Raw genomic sequence first — 26,814 nt, 5'->3', positions numbered from 1 at the left:
CCAAAAATGTCACTGATAAATCTGCAGAATTGAATTCTCTGAGCACTCTGGCACTTATTTAGAAACGAAAAAGACATTGAGTAATTAATGTGAGTTATTTTACTGTTGGAATCTAACAATTAGAGACAGCTTTATAAATTACAGTAAAATAATTCTGATATTTCACTTAAGTTGCAAATCCATAATTTTGCTCCATTACACGTAAAAGTCATGCATATTTTGTCTGCAAATAATTAGTCTTTATTAAACAATGGCAATGCATAAAAAAACATAAATCTCATAAAAAGATTTGAAAAATACTGATGTCAGATTTAGCTATTAACTCAATCCATCTGCAGTGCAATAAATGTAATGTAAAAATAAAAGTATAACGTACAAGAATTGCCTCACAAATGTGGTGGAGTGGAAAAGTTAAATAGGTATATTTCAATTATAATTCAGAAATGATTGAGTAATTCAATAACTGATATGTAGTGATACTAAGCGCTGTACTGAGGAGACTAAGGAGAGAAATAAAAAACAAAACCGGGGGAAATGAAAATGGAGAGTTTGCGATTATCAGCATACCCACTTGGATCGCTTTATTTTCTGTTTTCTTTTACATCACCATTTTCATCATCATTATTATTTATTTTCCAGATGATATTTTCAATTTGCATTACTGTCACTTTTATCATGGAAATCTGTTAAATCATTGCACAATTTGTTCTCAAAATGTACACATACAGTAGTGTATTTGAATGACCATTTTCAATGTTTCATATTTACTTTTAAAACTAGTTCAAATGAAGTCAAGAAGGAACAGAACATATACATACAGTTATCCAATACATACCTAAAGAAAAATAAATAGATATCGTAAAAAATAATAAATACAACTGAAAAAAATACACACATTTTACAAATTGATCCCCAGGCTCCCGATCCCCATAGGTTTATCATACAGATATATATTTTTAAAGACACCTCATATCATCTTCACCACCAAAAAAAATGTTTTAGGTCATTGTCGTTTGTTTGACATGCATCGTAAACACAGAGGCTAAAGGTTTTGTTTCCTGGGCTTCCTCGGGCTCGCCCTCTCTTGCTGCCTCTCTCTGATCTCCCCCCCCCAGAGAGCTCCTGGTAACTGTTATGGCTTGTGTGTGCAGTAAAATGACCGGCTTCTGTCCACCCTTTCAGTTTTGTTCTCTCCTCGCTTTGAGCCGCTGTTTTGTCTCTCTGCCACCTCTCTCATCATCAGGAATACCCAAGACCCTGAGCTGATGATTACAAGTCATGAAGCGCACAAACCCATCGTGGAGGGAAAATTAGGAGTTTAAAATCTGACCCCAATGTCAGGCCTTCCTTCATAGTTGGTACCACTTTTTATTAAGAATGTACATTATTAACTTCATTAATTGATTTCATGTTTACCATGTTCTTATAGTCCATTATGAATAGGCCAGGTTTAAGATAATGCATAGATAATTATGTAACTTTTTAGCTAGCTCTTCAATCAATGTATTCACAAATATTATCCTTTTAAACTCAAATAGCTACATTTTTGTGATGCAATAACCCTTTATGACTGGTTAATCTGCATCTTTTACCACCGATTTAACGTCTTATTAATAATCTGAATACTTGTGACTGTTTAACATGCAGTTCCTCATACTAAACTACCAAACTTCATACTTTACCAAGGTACTAATGTATGTGATAGTGATCTAATAATTATAAGTGAATGGGGTGCTCAATCCTTTTAGTATTGCACATGAAAAAAGTTAGGCTACTACCAGATAAAAAAATAAAAAGGTAAAACGCATCAGAGGGATTGGATGTCCCGTGTTTTACTCCCTAGTACGGGAGACACTGTAAATGCTGAATCCTAGACTTCCCTTGAAGCAGAGCAGTACAAATAAAATGCGCAGACGGCCCGTTTAAAAGTTATGAACCCTTTATAAAGGACGCCTTTTCAGAAAGTGGTACCAGGTCTAGCTTTATGGATTTCCTGCCATCGTTATCATGAACACAATGCTTCTGTGGCCTCGCTCCACCCTGTCCCATCCACCCCTGGGCCTTTGATCTCTATAATGGGGTCCCTTCAAAAGAGCTCAGCTTTCAAGGTGCCAATAGACAAAGCATGAGGAGGGTCCCTGTGATGTTGTCGGAGAACAGTCTGAACTCGGACGTGTTTTACTACACCACTCCAACCAAGTGGGGACACTTAGGCCCCCCTGACGGGCCCATAGAATCCAACAAAAGAACCTACATGGCCGATACTGGACACCATGAGCAGAAGTGAGAACACCGGTGTTGTTTAGAGTTAAAACCGGTTCATGTCCATCCGTGATTCCCCTAAACCAGTTTACAATTTTATTTTGAATCTAAACTTTATGGTGAGGTTAACTTCTGCCCCGGGTCTCATTAAAAGCACCGGTTGTTGAGCAGAAGTTATAAGGCGACATGTTTAGTTGTTGTTTCAAACTGTAAGAGGATCAATGGCAGCAAGTAGTGGTTTCCTGTCAAGGTAGGAAAATGAGCCCTGATGTTGCCAACTCTGCTGACTGTGTGCAGACTCCAACAGGAATGAAGAGAGGAGGAAACATGCACTACCGGCATAAGCTGAACCAACACCGGTGTTTTACCTCGATTACTAACCCATAGTCACACTGAGAGAGGTAGAGCAAAGACAGAACAACAGGAAGAGAGAGACAGAGAGAGAAAAACAGCTGATCCCATCCAACCTAACAAGTCTGGTCAGAAAATACATTCATACATTCTTCATGTCATTTTCCCCTTTATTCCTTTGCTTATGTTATTGCAGAATGGTCAGACCGATACTTTTATTTTTAAGTTAAATGGTTATATTCATTGCTTCATTCTCCGTGGATGAGCGAGAGGCTCCTCTAGTCCCAATCCAGTCAGCGCCCTGAGGAAAACAAACAGAATAATTCCCGCATCATTGAATCCCTGGCCTTAACTCTGCCTAAATCCCAACCAACTAAACCCACCACTTAAACTTAGAGGGACAAACTAAAATCCCACGCTCAAACAAATCAACCATAACAAACAAATACATAAAACATTCAGGATGGAGGAAATGTGCGTGGCACATGTGAACACATCTTGGAATCGAAAGCTTAATCACTACTAGGCTGTAAAGTTAAAGTGCTCTCACCTCAGCCCCTCAACAGGAGTACGTCCTCACTGAGGCAGATTCACCCCGGGCACCAGAGCTGGCTGTGTTATACACCGGGAAACAAACACAGACGGGGTCATTATTGTAACATCAATGCCTCAAACAGCAATGACCTTCCACAGGCATTCCTATTAAGAAGTGGTGGGGGGGATAATAGTCTTCCTCTGTACTTTAAAGCGTCTGTTCCTTGTTATTGCCTGTTCCTCTGCAAAAAAAAAGAGGGAAAATCCAAACTAATGGTAGAGAAGCGCAAAAACAACTGCTGTGTGCATGTGACTCTGTGAGTCTTCACAGCACCTTACATAACATGACTGAAAGAAAACATGAGTAAGTGTTTTATGAGCTTTACCCAACCTTGCAAAGTAACGCAATGTGGTTCCTTGGAAACATCATAAAAAACAACACACGTTCATTTTCTTAAATTGTATGACTTTAATCTTGGAACTAATTTCTTCTCTGAATTAATCTCCTCCCACGGCTCGAGATGTTAACACATTATTTACAAAGTTGTACCTGATCAGCCCGGTAACCTCGCTACAACAGACCTTTCGCCCTGATTCCTGTCATGCTCTTCCTGTGAGTAAAGCCGTATAGAATAACAGGTGTTCACACATAGTCTAAATTGAGACGAGCCTCGAGGGCTCATAGGAGCCATACAAATGTGAATATGAGAGCGAAGGTGTCAGAGGTTAGGGGTCGTACTCACCCTCACTCTGAACCTTTCTCAGGGTGACGGAGGGCGTGGAAATGGCTGAGGCACGGAAGTTAGCAGGCAGGGTCTCGGCGGAGTCGGAGGTCACGCCCCGAAGGTCTTTCTCTCTAAACATCTTCCTCCAGGAGGGCGAGCGGGTGAAGGTCTTCACTCCATCCTGCCAAACAGACAAGTGTGTGAACAGAAAGATGGCTGCTCAGACATTTCTTTACTACTTAAATCATATCTATAAAATGTTATGTCTGAGAGCTTATTTAGCATACTGACCTCATCAGGTCGTCTTTCAGTTCCCATGGAGATGAGCGAGTTGTACTCTTGCTCCAGGAGTTGTCTGGCCTGCAGGAAAGAGGTGATGCAGAGCTTTGAGATCCGTTTGGACTGCAGATGACACATTTTCAGGACCGGTGTGCTCTGCTGCCATTCATTAATTCGGGCTTCGCACCTCTCTATGTTTGTTGGATCTCAAATATATTAAAAAGAAAACAGCAAAAAAATACTACTCTAAAAACATTTTTCAAGGAAGCTTTTGCACGGTAGCACTAACTCTTCTTCATTAATCCATTACCTGTGTGTTCTGGTTGGGGACCTGCAGCAGCAGGGCCAGGTCAGTGTAGTCAAAGGTGTCGTCTAAAGCCAGCAAAGCCCCATGGACGCCGCTCTCACGCAGGTTGTCGCCATACTCCTTCAGACCGATGTTCTGCACCCAGCACATCACACGCTCATTGGACCACACCATAACATCTGGGAGGAGAGAAGGAGAAGGCGAAGGCATGAAGAACAATCAACAATCTACAAACAGCAATCTGTCCGCTCGTCGTTTTTTAGAAGCAAGATCAGGTTTCTTAATATTCAGCTCACTTCCTGAACTTCTAGATAAATGAAACTCACAAATGGTTATAACGTTTGTAAAATGGTTCTCTGAGAAGGTTAAATTACCATACTGATGAGTGATCAAGAGAAATGATGAAATATTCCTGCTCAAACTTATCACCGTGCAAATTCAAAACTCACAAATTTCCTCACTTGGGGAATTCTTCTGTCAGGAAATCAGACTAACTCGCAGCAAATGTAAAACATGTGTATCCCAACAGCAGTGGGAGAGGGAGTGTTTTGGATTTGTTTAATGACTGAACGTGCTGACATTTATACATTTTTTACGATTGTAATGGTTATCCAGCTAAATTTCATTAGAGAGAGGCCCTTTATAAACTCGTGAAGTTAAAGCAGAAGATGCAGTAACCAATGTGTGGTCCAAACATCTCCCAGCAATTAGAATGCACAAATCAAAGAAAATGCTTTTTTGTGTTTGCCATTTTTTCAATATCGTTTGTATTTTTGCATACCGTTATTTTGTCTGTAAGAGTCAATGTAAGAAAGAAAATGGTTCTGAGGTATTTAGTTTGGGAAACAGTTCAATTTCTTTTTTTGTTAACATACTTCTTAGAGATGTGTTGAAGCAAATGCACTGCTGTTGCCACTATTAAAACAATCCACAATCTGGTGTAAAGCAAGGAGAAGTGAGGATAACAAAACGGTTAACAATATAGCCCTTCCAATGAAATGCTGTAAGCTGCAGGTTTAAATACTGTACATGATTTAATTATTGGTATTTAACTTTTGATTCTAACTTGCAGAGCATTAAAGATGCTAATTGCATTAAACTAAACCAGGATAAAACCAAACGTTTCACAGCTTCTAGAAGTTCAATTTCTTTTAATGTTGCTTTAACAGCACTGTCTTTTATCACACTATACTACCAACACAAATGTTAGCTTAATGAGTTCTTTTGAACAGATTATTAATGAACATTTGTTTGATAACTAAATCAGTTATTTGCCGTGTAAAGATGTTAAGAAGTTCTGTTCATGTCTGATAACTTGTACGTGTATTTTGTATTATAAGTCCATATGAGCAAGGTACTTTGGAAAGGTAAACCTTGGAAATAAAGGAACGGATAAACAAATAAATAATAGATATAAATGAATGGGTTTGTATAGTATGCCTGAGATGTGCTTTGAACAAGGCAATAGCACAACCTGAACAGAGGAATTAGTTGGGTGGGCACGGTCATAGAGACATACAATACCATGAATAATGAGATAATGGCAGAGACAAAAAGAGCTCACCTTTGTTCTGGTGGACGCTCTCTTCCCTCCTCCTCTCCAGCTCCTTGCGATCGTAGTTCAGACGCTTCAGGCACATGATGCCATAATGCAAACTGACCCTGGGAGAAGTTGAAGAGCCAGAGGGTCACAGCAGGTTAACTGAGGGCGTGTTTCCACTCTGGTCTGAACTCAAAGGCATTAACATAATCCGATACCTTTGACCCCAGGACTTTTTTTCAAGAGAACTTAAAAGAGGGTTTGGGGAAATACACACCTGAGCAGTGAGAGTGTCACAACAACAGGAACTCTCCCTACACTTATTTGAGCAGAGCATGCAGCCTCAGTCATCAGAAAAGAACGAGAGTGAAATAATTATATGTGATCGAGCTCTACCTGTGGAAGCTGTCCACCATTTTGAGCTGTCCTCTCAGCTCCTTCTTGGTCAGGTGGTCCAACATGCGAGCATCCACCAGGGACTCCATGAAATAGCTTCGGTACTGTGGTAGGCCCAGGCTGGGAAGCCAGTCGTTGCCAACCCACTCATGATTCATATCGCCATAGGCAAGAATCTGGAGGGGACAACCACAGATGATCAGCGCTGAGTCACGCTTGGCTTCATATCTGATGACTCACTGCGGTTAGTCTTACTAGAGATAGGATTACTGGCAATTATGCATCATGTTGTGGTAACTCTAACTTGTTGGTTGATCCTTACCTGATCCCAGCTGAACTCTTTGAGCTCCTGCAGCACCGAGAGAAGAGAGGAGGCCGGCAGAGAGAGCCAGAGACAGAGAGAGTGATGTTGAGGTGGCAAGAGAAATAGGAGCCGGGGTCAAGAGCAGGGTGGAGAGATAAAGAGATGATGGAGGTGAAGCAGAGGAGGAGGGTGAAGCAGCAGTAGGAAAGAGGACAAAAGGAAGGAATAGTGTGTTAGTGAACGGGTCATTAGTTGGAAGCAGTTCACACTGAAACAGCAACCAGAGGGAGAGAAGAACATGCTCAACACTATGTCCTGGGCCCACACAGAGATTAAGTGGCAGAAATTCAAAACAAGATATAGAGAGACAGTAGGAGGAGAAGGGAGAGAGGGGAAGAGACTGGTGAACGTGATTCAGAACAGACGAGATGCTTAAATAAATTGAAAATAATAATACAAAACATATTGACAGAGAGAAGACGGCAGGGGCACTAACCGGAGGCTTGGTGGCTGCGTTCAGGGACTCCATCTCAGCGTGGGTCATCCAAACGTTACTGGTCGACTGTGAACAAGAGAAAGGTAAAGCTGTGAGATAAAGCTACACAGTTTCTCCCCTGTCTAAAGTACTGACTCAATGGTTGTGCTTTTTTGCGCAAGAAAATAATATTCGGCCAACCACAACAGCAGACTGCTTTCACTTCAACCCGTTTATGTGAATTGAAATCTATTGAGCAGAATTGTATGATTGATCATTTTTCAACATTTTAACTCATTAATAAGGTTCCTCCTGTTAATAAATACAAAGCCAAGTGAAGGATTGGCAAAACCAAGGCAAACCAAGACTTGGCAGTAGAAGATGGTCTGTGGTTGTTGTGACTTTCTCGCCCTTGTAGCAGGAGACATAAAAACGCGGAAGCACATATGCATGTGCGTGCCAAACTGTTTTACTACATCTTCAACATCTGCTTTGTCTTTGTCGTCATGTGAGAAGGTAACATTTAGGAAATGTGGCTTTAGTTGCCAAGTTTTGATTTACCAGGACCAATTTACTGTCACTCTCCTATGGAAACACACTCATAACGTTTATTATTTTGGACATTTATCATCTTCAGGAATTGTTTCATGTCCTATATTTCATCATACTCTACATTACAGTTTAATTTATTCTGTATACTATTATGAGTTTCTGCTCCTTAACATGACTGATGACAACTGATTAGAAAACTACAACCATCTGGTTCAACATGTACCCCTGACTGCTAATATGAATGCACTGTTTGTGTTTTATAAGCACACTCAGCATGAAGAATGTTTTTTTATAACTGAGCGGTCTTTGACTTAAGATTTAGTGAAAACATTTACAGTCATAATTTCCCTTTCAATATTTGTGTGAGAGACTCACAGAGCGAGTGCTGGCCGGGGCAGAGGGGCTGGTGAGGGAAACCATCTCCTGGATAGCCAGCCGCAGTTTGAGGCGGTGAAGCGGGTTACTGATGCCGATCTCCCGCTGGATCTCTGTATCCGACAGGTTTGCCATGATGGCACCGCTCTTCACGTTGGCGCGACAGGCTGCGACGTACCAGGCCGGCATCCCCACCCACAGCTGAAAGCAAGCGGACGACAGATTAATAGAAAGAGGAGAAAGTAAGAGGAATGAAATGTCACATGGTTTAAAATGATGATGTTGTTTATTAATTTTCTTCCACTTTTTAGGTTTCTCTAATGGCACAATACCTCCAACCAAGATACAACTGTGGGCCCGTCCCATGATGCAAAGGGAAGTCCTTGGCGACATGCTTCTTCCAGTAGTTCATGCCTGATAAGAAGAAGAGTAGTTACAATCTGGTGCCAGTAAAGTCAACAATAATAATAATAAAAGTGGACTGTGATTACATTTAAATATATTTGAACATATTCCTTCCCATAAAAAGTTGCAACAAGTACTAAACTCTGAGAAAAAAGGAAGAATGCTGGTTGTCTGGTTGTGAAAAGTTGCCTATTGCGACTGTAACCTGATAATCAACAAAACAGGGGGAATAATTCACACACTTCTTCTTGCTGCGGCGGTCTTTATCTGCTGGACCCAGAGTCCCAGTCTTGTTTATGCCCATTGCGTCTCCAGAGGCCATGTCTTCAGAGGGTGTCGATGCTGGACAAAGATCACAAAGTTGAAGAAAATATAGCTATGAATACTTTAAATGACTGAGCCAGTGTTTGAAAAGAAAATGGTAACATCTGTTTACCAAGAGAACCAGATCCTTCCCGCCCTGGTTGGCCCATCCTTCCCTTTTCCTTCTTCCCAAATAGCCGACCGATTGAAGACTTGATGCTTTTCTTCTTACTGGACTTGTGTAGAGAATCTTGGCTGCTGTTGGAGCTGCTGCCATCTGCGGAGAGACTGGAAGGGACAAAGGAAATCACTGAGGGGAAAAATCCGAATGAGCAATAAACTGTTCTGTTTGATGTATTTAATGTGCAGCTGCCTTACCTGCGAAACTCCCGGGCGTCGTCGAGCATCGCTCCTGGATGGGTTAGCGTCATTCTGTCCAGTCGCAGTGCACGGGGAGTGGATGGAGGCGTGGAGTCAAGAAGAGCGAGGGACCGGTCATCATCTTTGCTGTTCTGTAGAACAAAATATAAAACATATTAAAAAAAAACGAAAACTTTTTTTTCTCACTTTAATTCCACTACATTTATTTAATATCTTTAGTTACTTTTCAGGTTTGGATTAATGATGTGAAATATAATCAACACGTAACATAAGATTTATTGACACCTAGTAAATTCACAAACTACCAGGCAGTACAAATAAAAATAGCTGCAACATTACCAGCTGTGATAAACGTATTAATGCATCACTATCCAAAAATAGGTTCAACTTAATGTTATTGCTTTCAACAAACCTAGTAGTTTCAGACAATTTCAGCATGTCTTTCAGCTCCATTACTGAACCATTACTGTCCTACTTTTTTTTTCTCTGCTTCATAACTTGAACCATTCTTGGCATTCTGTGCTGAACTGTTTTTATTGCACCATCTTTTGAAATCCATCCTCCTGTTTCGGAAATGCTGGAACCAGGGTGTCTGGCACCATCCGTCATACCATCCTACAAGTTACTTGACTGAAACTTGCCCAATCTAACATGCCTCTGTTCGAGAATAACTGAGCTCCCCTGACCCTGTCGGCATGATATACTTGTGCTCTATTTACATGACTCACTGTCTGGAGGAGCTGTTTGCATAAACTGGGAGGTGAAGTACAGACGCGAGATAAAAAGGTTAACCCGGGACTGGAATAGAAGCCGTACTTGTCTATCATTCTCGCGGGCTGGAGAGTGAGGCAGGCGAGGGGTCGAGTGTCCAGAGCTCGGGGGGGAGGGGGAGGCCAGGGTGGAGGATGTGATGGACGAGGGGATGAAGCCCCGTCCTGTGCTGTCTCTTCCCAGGGTGGATGGAGGAATTGGCGGACTGTCCAAAGCCACGCTGACCCGGCTCTCGATCTCTTCGGCCCGCAACTCAGTGTTCTCTTTCTCCTCCTGGATCAGTCTGGGATTGAAAGTAGACAGTAGAAAAGAGCAAGGAATGAGAGATCAGAATATATTCATGTGTAATTCATCAAACACTGGAAAGATTAAGACAGACTTAAAGGTAGGCAGACAAATAAAAAAGTTACCATATGCTTGCAGTCTGCTGTCGTTTAGCCTAACTTACCATCAAGACTGGAAACTTTGGGAAACACCTACTCTAGCTCTTTCCAAAATTACAAAAATCTGCCAACCAAAACCTGTAAAGTAGTTTAAACAAGCTCTGCATCGAGAAGCTGAAACAGTAAAATGCTGTTTGAGAATAATCACTTTTACTGGAATAGAGGCTTGTAGATACATTGTGTAATTGGTACTGGTATTAATGGTACTTCCAAAACTGAAGTTTTTCCTCAACAGTGTGAGAGAGGTGTTGATATATTGATTTTTGAGGCTTTAGTATGTGTTGCTGTTGTATCACACTGCATTACGTAGTGAGCTGATTCTAACATCACACCCAGCTTCCTTACTTGATCTCCTTATTAATGGCCTCCAGCTGTTCCTGCAGCATGATGGCCAGGGTCTGCACGTCCGTCTGTCCGCTGGGGGACAGCAGCTCAGAGCCAAAGCGGGGCTCCCCGTCGTCCTCGTCATCTGAGCAGCCCACATCCAAGCCCGGCTCAAACCCGGTCCCTAGCAGAGCCCCGCTCTCCCAGTCTGGGTACTGTACACAGAGAGTTGAACTGTAGTTCTTTCATGAAAAAAACAAAGTGTTTCCATTAAGTTATGTTTTTTTTCATTGTTCCCATTAATCAGTATGTCATAGAAGAACAAGACAAACATAATATAAGCCTGCAAGGGAAAGAAAAGGTTAAATAATAAAAAAGCAAGTCCTTTACTGTAACAGTAATTCATTTTCTTATCTCACATTAACCTATCTTTCATAACAAATGCAAGACATTCTTTTTCAGGTGGAAAGAACCACGCTTAAATGATCCTATTAAATGATTTATTTATTTTTGGGTGAGTTATAGGAATGTTTCTCACCTTGGTAGAGTCCTCTCTAGCCGAACTCCAGCGAGCCCGATGACTTCGCCTTACCACTCCCCCAGTGGAGGCGTTACCAAAGGGATCCAGGTGAGTGGTGGAGCCTGTTGGGAGCGACCCACTCCCGTGGGAATACCGCAACTCCAGAGCGCTACCTGGCAGAGAGCGACTGGAGAGAAGGAGGAGGAAAAAGATGATAACACATACAGTATTAACACGGCAGGACCTTAGTAAGACGATTCAGCACAAAAAACACATTAATAAACCCAGCTATCAAAATACCAAGTTCTTATATAAAAAAAAAACAATTTCAAATGTTTTTAATTATTATGATATATTTTTTACTTATATTTTTGGTAGAGTTAAAATATAGTACATCCATTATAAACCAAAACTGGCAATTTCTCTTTATGTCATGTGTAAAAGTGCATCATATGCAATTAACAGGTTTACAAGTGGCTATAAATGTCAATAACTGCAGATGAATAAGTGCTCGTTTGAAGTGTTGGGTCATGTATGTGTGTTTGGGCTGTCAGCCATCAGTGTGTGTACAATTCAACACTGTTTTAGTCCTAGAGAGTGCTGACAGAGTTAAACGTCTCTTACATGGGGTGATTTATCTGCCATGTATTACAAGATATGAGACACAACACTGCAGTCAGGCATGTCTGACAATGCTGCAGACTCTATACTAATGGTTATTGTTTCCATTTTCCTGTGTAACAAACCTGGAATAAGAGCCCCCAGGCCTCGCTCTCAGCTGATCTAACTCCAGCTGCAGCCGTTCCAGCTCCACTATCAGCTGGTCCTGAGGGTGGAAAAGAACAGAGTTAGTGAAAAAAGTAATTCATGTCTATTAGATTTAACTGATAGTCAAGCCTAGAGGCTCGGTCACCTTGTTTGCTAAGAGATCATCCTGGAGTTTCTTCATGTTAGAAAGTTCTTCAGACAGGGCATTCTGGAGGTGGAAGAAGAAGCTTCATAACTTTAAAATGACAACAGTATATTCTTATTGAGAAACTGGACAGCAGGGTTTGTGAATGACTGCTATATAATAGAAAACAACTACTTATACTGCAAAGGGACATCAGTAAACTTACACATAGCAAAGCTATTCCAGTCAGTGCTTTCCAAATTGTGCTTTTCTGTCGCAAGATTTAGTTTCTAAATACTCCTTTTGAGAGGCCGACTGCTCAGAAAATGTGTCGAGTGAATTAAAATAGGCTAAAATAGGCCTAAAACATGATCAACGTGCTGATAGTGCACTGAAGGCATTTTTCGTAAAGAGCACTTATGGTTGCATATGGTGCTTTAACATTTTACATTTCAGAAAGTTCTCACCTATAACTTAGATATTTCACACGAGTAAAACTGACTCATATTTATACTTAAAATAGCATAAAGGGAAATAAATGTCCTTCTACCTCTTCTTGATGAGATTTTCATGACTTTGAGACTGTTTTGAACTTGGAATTTATTCAAGTTTTAACCGGTAAGTACCTTAAGGGCAGACAAGTGCGCAAACATACCTGACACCAGGAGTTTATTTGGGGGAAAGGGAAATATATTTAGGGTCTTGATTTGGGGGATTCAGACATTTTTTGCTGCAGATCAAATCCTGTGAATTCTCGCTTGTCTGAGCAGGTCACCTTTTCTTCCAAAGCGGCCATCCTCTCCTTCAGATGGAGCTGCAGCCTCTCGTTGGACTCAGACAGCAGCTTGTCCACTGTGTCGGAGAGTCGCTTGTTGTGTTCATCGTTCATCCTCTCCCTCTGCCTCGCCTGAGGGGGAGAGAGCGAGATGGGTGAGAGAAGAAAAAAATGAGTGAGAGGAGGGTTGGGGGAAGAGAGGGTGGGAGGAGAGTTAATAACAAGCATTCTGCTTGACTGAGAAAGACAAAGATTTATATCTGAAAGTGCTCAAATAGAGGGTTTAGAAAATTAGTGTGCCTTTGTAAAGGCTGACAAAAGGAATGTCATGAAAGAGGGGGAGGATGGCAACAGAGGAAAAGAAAAAAGATGGAGAGGCAAGCATGACTCACTCTCTGTAGCTCCTGGTTCTTCTCCTCGAGTTGCGCCTCCATCTGTCGCAGTCGCTCCTCAAAGTTACCATGACGTTCCTCTGCCTGGATGATTGGAGAGGAAGGAAGCGGGGTTAAAGCCTGAGCCGTGTTGCGACACTAATACAAATTAACACAAAGGAAACAGCTTGTTGACCGAGTCTACCAATTAGTACATGCCTGTACAGATCACAGTGTAACAGAAAGCTGTGTTTGCTTGTGTCTAACAGGGAATTCATCCTATCATCCCAAGGAAGTCATCTTGCCTGAACATGCAAGAAGTAAGTGTGTCCATTTAAGAAGTCTGGCTACCTGAAAGAAAGCAAATGTACTTTTGGCATGAGTGAACATTGTGTTTACAAGATTGCTGGAGGTAAGCATTCAGCAATTATATCAGTCAATCATCAAGTACGGTTCTTGACGTGTTTAGCGCCCAAGGATCAAATAGCTGGGCTGACTGTGTGCTGGCTTTCATCTTGAGATCGTTTGTTTATGACTAACAAGCACCGCTGGATGAAAATATTTGGAATTTATCTGTCATTTGTCATCTCGTTCTTTTTCACTATATATATCTATCCAAGCCTACATCAGAACACATGCCCACACATGCACTCAGACACACTCAAGCAATTGAATATGGGCACACATGCATGCACATATCGCAGTCGGGTGAAACTAATGCTATTCTAAAATTGTATGGGGACAAAAGAAAGTATGTCTGTATGTGTGAAAAGTTAAAAGCGCACCAACAGGGCTTGTTAGTTTGCACACACACGGACACACAGACACACAGACACACACACACACACACACACACACACACACACACACACACACACACACACACCTTGTTGAGTGCTGCCACTCTCTGTGCAAGCTGGGCCTCGATCTCTGGCAGTGTTTCAGCCCTCTGCAGAGTTTGCTGCAGCTTCTGTTTGGCATCATCCAGACGCTCCTGAAGCTGCCGGTTCTTCTCCTCACTCTGCAGGAAATCATGATGAGGAAGAGTTAAGGTGAAGCTTGGAGTGTGAGATTGCCGAGGGCAGTCGATATGATTAAAGCAACCAGGGGAAAAATAAAATTCTTTGACATAACACTATGTGTGCCAATGTGAAACGTGGCCAAGCTGTCAATCAACAGCAGAAACACCAACACACACACAGATGAAAAGGCCATTCCATACCTGTCTATACAGAGAGTCTTTGCTGGCCAACTCGTTCTCCAGTTTATCTTTTGTGTCGTGGAGAGACGTCGCCTCCCTCTGGGCGCTCAGATACCTGCAAAACCAGAACAAAGCATCAGACAGAAGGAGCAGCGAGCAGAAAAAGGCAATGAAAGTTCACTGAGAGAAAACACCAACCTGCGTTCTAATGTGGTGATTCTCTCTTCCATGTCTTCCCTTTGACAGAGTGCCTGCAGGAATTCAAGTGGAAAAAGGTATGTTAAGATTCTGATGTAGAAATACAAAGCAAAGAACACCAGACAGAGAAAGTGGGACAGGGCAAATGTCAAGTTTAAATCATCAAAGGGTATTCACTGGGCTTGAACAGCTATTATGTGAAGAATGATAATGACTAGTTAATAGTTGTTGACAGCTTTCAGAAGCACCCACTTATGCAGTTGCACAAGTCATAGAGAGACGGGCGAAATAAAGAGCAGCGAGTGAGGAGAAGCAGTGAGATGTGGAGAAGACATATAGGGGGAAAAGGTTGCTAAGTTAACTGACTCGACTACCTCTCGTCCCCACACAACTTTCAATTGGCTACCAGCACACTGACTGATTACCGATGGCACTGTCACCATGGCTACAGGGTAGAGGCTCCGGGGCGTACAGTAACAGTTGCTGCTGCCAAGTAGGCAAATGGATTTGTTACCATAGCAAACTGTTACATATTTCTGTGAGTATGAGAAAAAAAGGCTCTTTGTGCAACTGCGACAGACACACATTGTGGTTTATTGTCCGTCAACAGCTCGGCGAGTCTCACCTCTTTCACGTCCCTCTGTAGTTTCTGGTTGGCCTCCTCCGATCGAGCCAGCTCCCTCCTGGCGGACGTCAGCTGCTCCTCAATCTCCCCGACCTGACGGGAAGCGAGAGTGAGGGGATACAAGGCTGAGCGAGCACACGCCATTTTCTGACTGTTAGTATCTCAGGGCTTGTGTTTGTTTTGGTGGAAGCATTGGACCATAAGAGTGTCTCTGAATGGAGTACCTGTCTGCACATGAGAGCCAGCCTCTCTTTCAGCTGTCCCAGCTCTGACCTCTGTCGCTCTATCTCGCCCTCTCGCTGCCTGTCCACGTCTGCTTCATCCAAAATGGACGAAGGTCCGTTGGGAAGTCGCTGAAAAAAAGGATTACGTTTAAATAATAGTTAAATGGTGCCAATGTGTCGCAAGCATTGATCATGATATATGGGATAAAGGTCACCCTGGGTTATGGGTTACACATCACGTGTTTATAGTTTGGGATTTTTTTGTTTTGGAAGTAAACGTTTTAGCCATGGCACTTTGGCAAAACAAAAAAACATTTAGAGAAAAATCACCCCAACATTTAAATAATTGAGGAGAGGATCATCACAGAAAAGGCAAGGTTCTTCCACCATACAAGTGAGGATACAGTTGCCCACAGGACCCCACAGTTAATTTGCATTCACTCATTACTATACAAATTAAGTAATAGGTAAAAAACACAACTTGATCTCTGAAAAATTCCATTGAAGTGATACAAAAAAAAACCTTACAAAATCTAAAAGAGTGGCTCACTTATTCACTCTGACCAGTCATGTTACATTACATCAGCCTGACAATGACTGATGTTGGAGAAATGCACCTTTCCAGTGGTCATGTAGGGCTTTTTTTGCTTGTGTTACTCTGTTAGTATGCTGCTCTATCAGGGATGTCAAATGAACAATAGTTTGGGATCCTAAAATATTAAATGTCGTAGATGTGCGCTCTTCTTCATATTAATTGGATAAAATAAGTTGTTTCTGTAAACCTAGAGCTGACTATAATGCTTCAACTTAAATTGTATTAGAAATGCATCCCATTACCTCTTTGCCATTTTCTATTCCTTGCTGCCGTCGCTTGATTTGTTCCCTTAAAGACAGAACCTAAAACAACACAGAGGAGAATTATCAGGAGAGACTCCATCAGTAAGTCATGAAACATGTGAATAAAGCGCAGAACAAGGACTCACCTCTTGAGACGAGGTCTGCAGCTCTTCCTCCAACGACGCCACTCGCTCCAAAGCCACCCGTAGTCTTTCCCTCACCTTCTCATCCAGAGCTTTGTGGTGTTCAAACAGGGATTTCAGTGCTTTTAGGACCTCCACCTCACTGGAGACCCCGGCTGGAGACTGGGCCTGCCTCTTCACCACCGTCATCCTCAGGCTGCGCTCGTGACGGGACACCAGGCATTCCAGATGTTCAAGCAACAGCTGGAAACACATGTGGTTTACATACAATAAAACCTTAGTGCACCTCATATCTGATATAAACAGTTTCAGATGATTAGAGACCATTTTGTGATATTTTTTTAAGAACAAGTAAAAATGAATGCCAAAATAATCAGATTAGAACTTGAATTAACCAAATAAATAAGGAAGATAATGTTAAACAGACGTATAATTGTACTCACTCTTGTGTTGTTCCTCTCCGCCTTCAGCTCTGCTATCTCCTCCTCTCGCTCCAGCAGCTGCTCCCGGCAGAGGTTCAGCTCTTTGGTCAGCACTGCAAACTCCTGCAGGGTCACAAGAGGGAGCTGTTATTGACTCCATGCCACCGAAGTCATGATCACTGTATCAAAATGTATCCACACGTTTTTGAACGTTTTGAACTTTCCCACTTTCCCCACATCTGCCTTGCCTGCTTTAACTTGCGATTATGACTTTCTTTATTTCCAGGAATGCCTTTCAGAGGGAGGGCACACATTTGGAAAATTAGGGTTTCCAGATCTTATGTTTTCTTTGTTTTACTTTTTATTGATGACTATTATTTCACATTATCACGGCAGTTTTCTGAAACCTCTTGTAACTTCGGACAGTTTTTTAAAATGAAAATCAACATACACCATTTAACATAAAAACAAACAAAGAGACTGCAGACTGTAACGTTTAATGCCAATCTTTTCCCTTAACTCACACAGCGCAATAAACTACAGTTGAAATCCATTAGCAACTCACACGTTCAGCCTCACAGACTTTCATTGCATTACACAAGCATACACAAACGTGCAGTTATGTTTGAGCTAAAAGCGCACATACAGTATAATCTTTGCCATATCTACCGCAGTGTTCATTGTTAACAGCCACTGGGAGTCTTGATCCCAGCCTCGATATAAAATCTACTAACCAGGTTTATTGAATGTGCTACACCTGAAATCTCTTTAATTGTGCAATAACCATGACAGGCTGCAAGTTTGCCCGTCATTAAAACAACCGCCTGGAGGTTAAACAAACATGAGAGGAACTGGAATGAGGCCAGCACTAATTTCTTATATTTACAATTGACAGCAGTCCAACTGAATTGTGATTCTGCGTAATTTAATTCAATTATATATAATGTGACGTTAGCTATACTTGATAGCTCTGATAAAGACCTGTGACTTTACGTCAAACTAGATGGTATCTTTGGCAAAAATCAACATGGCGAGGAAGAGTGGCATCATAAATTACAAGTCTAACTTTCAGCAGAGATCATTTATTTGGTTCTGTAATCGCGAACTCCCCCTGAACACGTGATTATATGACCACAAACTGTACCATGGGCTCTCAACCATGCACTGAATTTCCTCTGCTCGTGTGTGTTATGGCGTGATACACACATGACACAGAGCATACGATGCTCCTCCACCACGTGTGCCCAATCATGTGTGTTTATAAAAATCTGCTTATGCAAACGAGCCATTAAAGGGCACTGATGCATGGAGGTGCTGCTGTTATCATAGCTCTGTGTTCAGTTTACCCACACATACGCAAACAGGCGCCTAGACCTCACACCTTCTTCTAGCCAAAATGCATTTAAAATGTACAGTCAGTAACACTTTCATTTTCTCACTTAGCTAAAATAGGGGCGGATGGAGAAAGATGTGAAAGGGAGAATCGTATTTGAAAGAAATGGAAGTACCGTAGGGAGGATCAAGGAGGAAATTGCTGTATACAGATGGCACGTTCTGGGCACAAAGGATATCATAATTCTGAGATTAATTTATGTCAAATATGGCGTGACATGGACTCTTCCTAGATTCCTCTCTGTGTCTTTCAAGCGTCATCATTTTAGGTGTTTCAAATCCTTCTGTGCTGCCATTCACCTCTTTTTATGCTCTCCCCCAATTCCTCCTGTCATGATACACCACATCTAAAACGCACTCTGGAAGCCACCTTATTAGTATGCAGCAATATGCAAATGGTCTTGATTCGTTAGTCTCAGTGTGTTTCATATCACCAGGTTTTCTATGCCTTTGTGCCATGCTGTCGCTTTCTCCATCCCTCTCTCCTGTTTTTCTCTCTTGGCAACAACTAACACACACAGACGAACTCGGTGAACTCATCTACTGTAGAACGTATCACAGCGCTCCATGTGTTTCTGTCTGCGCGTGTGTGTTTCTGCAGATGTGTGCACCATATTGATCTCCTCTCTGTGAGGTAATATGGCGCTTTAATGTCCAGTCAGTCTGTTAGATTGTGCGGCACTGCTACATCTGTTATTTCCTTTTTGATTTTGCAGGCGCTACAACAGAGGAAAATAGGTACTAACAATGAGGAAGGCATTACCGCCACCCGAGGCACCCAACAATGCCTGAAAATAGATATTGGGACCTTGTATGTTGAGTGGAATTACAAAATGATTCGCTTTCGGGCACTGGGATGTGGGATCATATAATAATTGGTTCCTGTACTATAGTGGCAAATGCAACATTTAGCTATAATCTGTAGTTAAGATAGTCCCGATTTTACTTTTCCATTACTTTCACAGGGTTACAGATACAAAAGAGATTTAGATTTTAGAAAAATCAAGAATGTTGTTGATGCCCTGAAAATATTTTTAGATATATGGTGTGTATATTGATATGTATTACATTCAGATTATTAATAAACTAGTGAGTTTCTCAAAGAACAAAGACTTATATCTGATGAGCTTTAAATGCGCTAGGGATATGATTTAGGAAGCTTTTGTCAATATACATAATTTGCAACATTGAAACAACCACTGAATTCTGTGGTCGGAGTAACTGACTGATCCTCCAGCATCATTAAGGAAGTCACTTTTTTAAGTATAGTATAAAGTATAGTTTTGAGGCATTGGTCCATGATTATTTCAATATTGGGAGACATTGCTTACTTTTCTGGATTATAACTTAAATTCAACATGTAAGGAACTCATTAAATAACCACTGTCTTATCTCAGCCCCGTTTCACCTTCATGACTTTACACGACGGCCTAATGTTAGCATTACATGTATAGTGTGTGGATGTTGGAGATACGATGGCTTCTATCTGCTGTACTTTAAACTCCCCAGCGGAAAAATAAAATAATCCCCCTCAGCGCCACCTGGACCAGCTACAACATTAAAACCCTGCTAACAGGTTAACACATCAATAATTCAACACCCTGAAAGGAAACATTTTCACTACGAAGTCTTTTTGATACAAAACAAAAACGTTTTTCCTTTCACTGAAGTCCGATTTTAAATATAGATTGCTACTTTTTCTATTTCCTTTCCATTTTGGTTTTGATCCTTTTTTTTATACAGTAAGTTATTGATTTTAGTTAATTGCCCACACTGCTGCTCACACGGAAGGTAATGTTTTATTCTGGTATTCTAATATTGGCTGTGGCTGTTCGGTAGCGTGGTCAGCAAGATACTTACAGTAACCCTAAGTTACTCCCAATGGTACGGTCAGCAGTGTGTGATTGTGTGTGTCTCTGAGCAGGTAGCGCCTTGTATGGCAGTCTCTGACCTCTATGAATGTGTGTGAACGGGTGAATGCTGATTTGTATGGGTAAAAGTGCTTACAAGGGTTGCAAAACTGAACAAGTGCTTTATGAATACATTTTCCATATTGCATATGTTTGTTTAAATGTAAGTAAATTGTGCAAAATACTAAAAGGTGTATATATCATATAGTGGGTCAATTTCGACTATTTTATGTAGTTTTGTGTTTTTGAGAATGAAAATTGTTAGCTAAACATGCCTTTATTTACCTGTGTCACAACATACTTGATATAACATGCTTAATTTCACTAGATTTGACCAGTTAACCCAGCCTGTAATCTCAAATTACAAGAAGCATTTCACTACACCCCAGCGTCAGTCAACACTCCTACAGTCAGCACATACTGTAGCAGCACAATAAAATATACTTCCTTCTCAACCTTTACCCCAACTATTGAAGCTAACAGCTAAATGCTAATATGTTTTTCTCTGCTCTAATGAAAGAATAAAATACAAAAGAACTTTTTTAAAAGAGCTTCTTCACAATGTAAATGTATAGCGATTTAACATGAACAATATGGGGCCAGATATCCTACATTTTCCTGACTGATAACGCTTCTATCATGTGTGCAATGCAATGATTCCCTGCATGCTATTGTAGGATGTGCACGTGTCTGTTCACACCCTCGTGAGTAACAAACATGTGTGCGAGATAATGACGTAAATATCCAGCATGCTTTGCATTTAAATACAAAATCTAACGGAAGTTTTTACTCTGACTGAATCTTCTGCCCTGTTCATACATTTGGTAAAAACTAAAGGTGTGGACACTTGTTTACATCTTACATGTATTTTTGATGAATCTTTCACATTTTAAACACTTCAGCATAAATCTCATCTCATCTCAATGTTTCCTATACAGCTTTAGCAGTATTGACAAAGCATTATGGGATATCAAAACTAGTGAGGTTGTTTCAGGTGTATCAGCAGCTCCCCCTTTCAGACCCCCAGTCATGGTACCTGTGGCAGGGCGATGGAAAGCTGCCTCTGGAGCGACTCCTTCTCGTGGCCCAGATCTCGCAGGCGTAGGTGAGCCGTCCCAAGACTGTCCTGGGTTTCCCTCAGACTGTCAATAAGCCTCTCCCTCTCCGTCAGCATGTTTACCATCAGCGACTCCAGGTTGCCTGTGCTGCCCCCCTCATCACTGCCGCCCCCTCCACTACCACTTCCGCGGGAATCCCTGCCACTGTAGCCCCCTATGCCTCCAACCCCTCCGCCCATGCCTCCTCCGCCCCCAGCAGGGGAAGACGAGCCGCCTCCTCCTCCGCGCCCGTCCTCGGAGATCGTGGGCATCACCTCGCACATCATCTTGAGGCTGGGGTGTGAGAGGCGTTATCTGAGAGGCTGTCTACGACACTTGAGTGCAGCTTCTGGAGAACCACAGTCTCTTCATCAAAAGGCCAACAGGTACGTTGTTGATCAGGAGGTCTTTCCTCTGAAGTTGATTGGGTGGCAGTGGGGACACGGACGGTGTGAGTGAGAGATAAAAGTGTGGATGAGAGGAGGTATGATGAGTTCTGGTGAATTTGGGGAAATAGTGAAGGGTGACAGGGGCTGAGTGTCTGTTGGGGACGGAGAGGTGGGGTTGGGGTGCCGGGGAAAGGGGAAGAAGTGCAGGTTTGGTGAATGACCTCTGACCCCTGGCCCAGGGTTTACTGAGATGAGAGACGAAGCTGGAAAGAGAAGAAGAAGAGAGGACATTTATTTTTATTAATGATGTTCAAATTTGATGCAACAAAATGATACAATAGATCTTGTATTTATATATACATATATATATATATATATATATATATATATATATATATATATATATATATAAAAAGGCCTGTTTCCCACAGGGTTGTGATCTTTTGTAACACACACACAAACACACAGACACACACACCTTTCCCAGGCGTTTCTCCAAGAGAGAATAACCATTGCTATTGCAGCAGAGCTTTCTCTACCACTGACTGGCATGGCGATATGTCTGGAGCAATTCATCCATCAGTGCATGTCTCGGCTTCATGGAGCCGAGCGTCCACATAGTCGTTAGATTGAGAATGAATGCGCATGATGTGGGGAAATGAGTCGTGAATGGTAGCTTTACCTCAGCAGCCTACAAAAAGCCGTCATGAACAATTATCAGGCCTGTAGGTAGCAGAAAGACGCGGCGCTGTTTCATACATTCATATGGAAAAAAGGGTGTCATCATGAATTGTAATTACGGGCTGAATCCAGGAGGAAATAGGCTTCTTTCTACGACTCCGGAAAACATCTGTTAAAATATTCTGGGTGAATCAGTAGGCTTATTATCCTCAGGGTGTCAGGGTGAGATATGAATTGCTGTCTTGACAAAATAAATGGCTTAACTTGGGGGAAAACAACCTATTTTTTTGCAAGTAGGGCTGTGCAGGATAGCCTCACACCGCTATCACATCATGGTTGGAGGTGCCAATCATGCTTTACAAGATAAAGCACTAATTAGCTAATCAAATCGCAAGATACCACGCAATTGGATTATCTTTTAGTGATATGATTACCATAATGTCGGAAATCGCTCCGCCGCTTTGGCTTTATTCCGACTGCAAGGCGTCTATTTCCTATCAACACCCCACTGCCCCGCTCCCCACACCACCCTTCCTCCCCCCACCCATAAAAACAGCTGGACGGTCTATCTCACCGCTAGGTCTGTGCACCCGACATCACGGCGGATATCAGCAGCTACCAAACGGGTTGTGTGTCTTACCCTCTCCATGCCCGACAGAGAAAGGAAGTGAAGGCGCATCGTTGCCCGGCTCACTCCATCAGAGCACCTGATAGTCGGAGGCTGCAGCTCATCCCCGTTACAGCCCGGTTACCAGCCTGCCCCATCCCCTCCCTCCCTTGCTGTGCTGTGGGAGCGACGGAGCTGCTTCGCGTCAAGCTCCACGCAGGAAACACAGGCAACATCCGGACAGGAGTTTCAGAATAACACACGCAGGTATAGCTGGTTTAACAAAAATACCACAAGTGTCAATGTCTTATATTTAAACACCAACATACCTATAGGCCTACATCGAGTCAGTAGGCTATACGTAAAACATTCAAATAAAGACATTTTTAATCGTATAATTATTCATGTTATTGTGCTAGCTTGTTAACACAGTCTTACATGTAGGCTATACTATTGGATATGTCTTACTCTTATCATAATTTATTTCACAGTGAGTCAGTGTAAAGATGACTAGGTGAGACAGCACTAGTTTTATTTAGTAATGCTAAATTTATGATGGAGGAAAAAGACGTTTTAATGCTGGACAGCTTTTTAGACTAGTTTCCGTTTACTGTTTTATAGTTAATGATTTTTACCTCTTCAAAGCATCTTAAAATCTAAACAATACTAAAATTAAATTGAACTAATAACACTGTCACTTTTTTCCAAAGTGACTTACAAAGAGACTATTTGGGATTTAGTACCAATTGCCTAAGGACTCTGTGACATGTTGGTTGCGGGGTGTAATCGAGCTGCCCATACTCAGATAGACACTAGTGAACATCATTCTCTGGTTTTCTCATAACGGCAAGCAACTTAACATAGTACAGTATTTCTGTTTGCGATTGGACTTGCTATAGGCCTATAAAGTCAACAGGACAGACAGAACAGAACACCACACAAGGACAGGTGGAATGATGCATTAGTATATCAGGCTTGTATTGACTCCTTGTTGCCATACATATTTTTTGTAAAAATGTGCAATGTATTATCACTCTGTTAAAAAGCGAAAAATGATTGATACTTGAATATCCTTAAACGGTTGATACTTTATTCTAAAGTCGAGTGATAGTGCTTCCGGTCACATGCATTATGTTTCTGTGTAACTTGACGATCTCCCATCGTTTATCTTCCCTCATCCCTCCTACTCGGCAAAGATGCTGGGTCTTAAAGAAACAAGCTCACACCAGCTATCAAGTTGACTCCTTAGATCCTTATTTTCATTTTATACTGCACTTTCCCCCCGTTGTATACCTTAAGACATAAATCCAATTGTCATCATCAGTGTGACAATTATTTAATTAAACTTGTCTCTGTATAGTACATGCAATTTGGCCAAGTACTTAAACAGGTGCACCCTCTGGCGGCCTAATAAGAGAAATGCAATGCATTACCAACACAGGTACAGATTTTTAAAACCATCATGCATTCACATCTTTCTTGTGTAACTGAAAAGAATGAGGAGCGTTAAAATCCAAAAAACAACTTGAAAATGACAAAAGGTTTGACTGTTGTTAAAAGTATTAAGGTGAGTTATTTAGGGATTTATGAAATGTGAAAGTTTTTTTAATAACATTGAATACAAATGTTTACAATTTGTTTCCATATGATTAAATCCCCTACTACTTGTCAGTTAAAATGTACCAGTCACCATCACTTGTCATGCACTGGTCTGTCAGCCAATCAGATCGCGGGAGAGGCGGGTGTTAAGACCCTAGGTAGACACCGAGAGGGGTGAGGAGGGGGTGAGATGGAGGTGACGTAATGCTCTTTTTGGAGAGGGTGATGTAAAGTAGAGCCACCAGTGAGTCAAAGTGCATCCAATTTAAATTTGAAAACAATTTATTTGAGAGGAAAGAACAGAAGTAAGAAATAGGAAAGTGTGAGATGATAGACAGCAGATCACAGTCGTCTCTGGATGAATTTGAAAACTTTAAAACTGTTTTTACTGTAAGTTAAAGTTTTAAAAGAAAAAAACATGTCAATGCTTCTCAAGAAAGCATAATTATATATGCATCTCTTTAGGAATTTGATCATTTATAGTTCAGAGGATTTCTTTACAACCAATCATGTACATGTATAATTATGTATTAAAGTATAGTGTTGTCAATGAACAGTCACACAAGAACAGTTCTCCAGTAAACTTTCAATGTTTCTGTGTTTGAACAAAGCTCCCCTGAGCGCAGTATACTTACAAGATTTCCCTGCATCATGCCTTCCTGCCACGACGTCTTCATAGACCCACTGACAGTGTGTTGACAGCTTCACCACCACCTCTGGTCACAAACAGTTGGATGTAATGACAGAGCTCCTGTTGTGAACGATGACTTCTGCACACACAACACAAACCTGTTACAGTTCCCACAGGGAGCTGAATCTTGACTCAAAGGAAATCTTGTTTTAAAGCAGACAGGCTGAGATCGGCACAGCCGCACAGGAGATGTAATAAACACAATCCTGCCCATTCATGTGGTGTATATATTTATATTGGCTTGGTGTTTGTCAATATCAGCCATAAAAAAATATAAACTAAGTACCTTCAGTATTATTCTACTGCTGACATAGATATATGGTGTGCATTACTGTACAACAGCAGTCCACAAATAAAACCACACCGAACAACAATAATTGCAAAGAGTCAAAGCGCATTGGATTGAATCGAGACTTGCCACTCTTAAACTCGGAGGATGCCCCTTAATACAACACCTTATTAGTAATTGTTTAATACTTTGTATGTTTTGCACCTGTTTCTGTACCTAAAATGTGAACAAATCTATTTTATCCATTGGTATTTGCAACCATAAATTGCAGGGTTACACTCAATCACAAACTGTATTTGCTGTGATATCCACAAGAAAGAACATTTCACAATAAATACGCTGTCTGAACACCAGGGATTGCTTCATAATAAACACTGACTTGAGGATCCTGTCAGCTTTCTGAAGACGTCTTTATTTGGACGATATGGCAGCAGTGACTGACAGCAGCAGCTGTGTGGCCACCAGGATAGGAGGGGCTCTGCGGGGTCACGAGAGGTCAGCGGGTTACAGGAATGCTGAAAGGAATGCCCTGAGTGGCGGCTAGGGGTGCGTCTCCTCAGCGGGACAACAACAAGGATCAGCGGCTCCCATGGGAGCCATGAAAGGGGACAACAGAGACCCGGAGAGGAGAGAGGGAGCACACACACACACACACACACATACACACACACACACACACACACACACACACACACACACACACACACACACACACACACACACACACACACACACACACACACACACACACACACACACACACACACACAAACAGCTCTTTCCATTGTCTGGATTGCTCAATTATTGCACATTTCACACTACTGTAAATATTGGATTATAATACTGTGATTTATAATATATATTGTAGGGATTCATTTCCAAAATCACAGTGTACATCAAATTAGTGTTGGGGTGTTTTGATAAGGTATCTCAGTTTTCTAAATCCTAAAATAGAAATCAAACAAGTGCTTTTTTTCTTTTCTTTTAACACTTGACAAACTGCATATAAAAATAAAACCCAATCTAAAGCTCAGAGTTTCAGGAAATGTAAACTAAGTAATGTACTTATTTCCTGACTGACCTGCATGGAGGAAGATGCCGTTGTCATGGATACAATCCCTGGTTGTCTTACTACACCATGAACGGGTAGCAGAGAGGAAGTTGGGAGTGTATGCAGTTTGTTTGTCCTGTCGGTAGCACCCAAAATAATATGACTGCGAGAAG

General features: G+C 41.6%; 1 protein-coding gene across 1 annotated transcript; it reads right to left on the bottom strand.

The window, feature by feature from the left end:
* Nucleotides 1-555: 555 nt before the first annotated feature.
* On the bottom strand, nucleotides 556-23,152 carry ppfia3 (PTPRF interacting protein alpha 3). The gene is made up of 31 exons (XM_063904952.1): nucleotides 23,045-23,152; nucleotides 21,274-21,986; nucleotides 16,957-17,058; nucleotides 16,517-16,756; nucleotides 16,371-16,430; nucleotides 15,534-15,662; nucleotides 15,310-15,402; nucleotides 14,685-14,737; nucleotides 14,508-14,601; nucleotides 14,172-14,306; nucleotides 13,307-13,390; nucleotides 12,915-13,046; nucleotides 12,161-12,223; nucleotides 11,994-12,073; nucleotides 11,266-11,434; nucleotides 10,749-10,942; nucleotides 10,006-10,243; nucleotides 9,187-9,320; nucleotides 8,942-9,096; nucleotides 8,748-8,847; nucleotides 8,433-8,514; nucleotides 8,101-8,301; nucleotides 7,195-7,260; nucleotides 6,717-6,743; nucleotides 6,395-6,570; nucleotides 6,023-6,120; nucleotides 4,462-4,637; nucleotides 4,164-4,232; nucleotides 3,891-4,053; nucleotides 3,164-3,225; nucleotides 556-2,914 (listed from the first exon to the last, which is right to left on the bottom strand). The coding sequence occupies exons 2-30, from the start codon at nucleotides 21,619-21,621 to the stop codon at nucleotides 3,173-3,175; spliced, it is 3,714 nt and encodes a 1,237-aa protein (XP_063761022.1). The 5' UTR covers nucleotides 21,622-21,986; nucleotides 23,045-23,152; the 3' UTR covers nucleotides 556-2,914; nucleotides 3,164-3,172.
* Nucleotides 23,153-26,814: the final 3,662 nt, after the last annotated feature.

Source organism: Eleginops maclovinus, chromosome 16 (assembly GCF_036324505.1).
Source record: "Eleginops maclovinus isolate JMC-PN-2008 ecotype Puerto Natales chromosome 16, JC_Emac_rtc_rv5, whole genome shotgun sequence".
Taxonomy (NCBI): Eukaryota; Metazoa; Chordata; class Actinopteri; order Perciformes; family Eleginopidae; genus Eleginops; species Eleginops maclovinus.
Note: the sequence above shows the minus strand (reverse complement) of the source record. Positions and strands in the feature narration are given on the sequence as shown.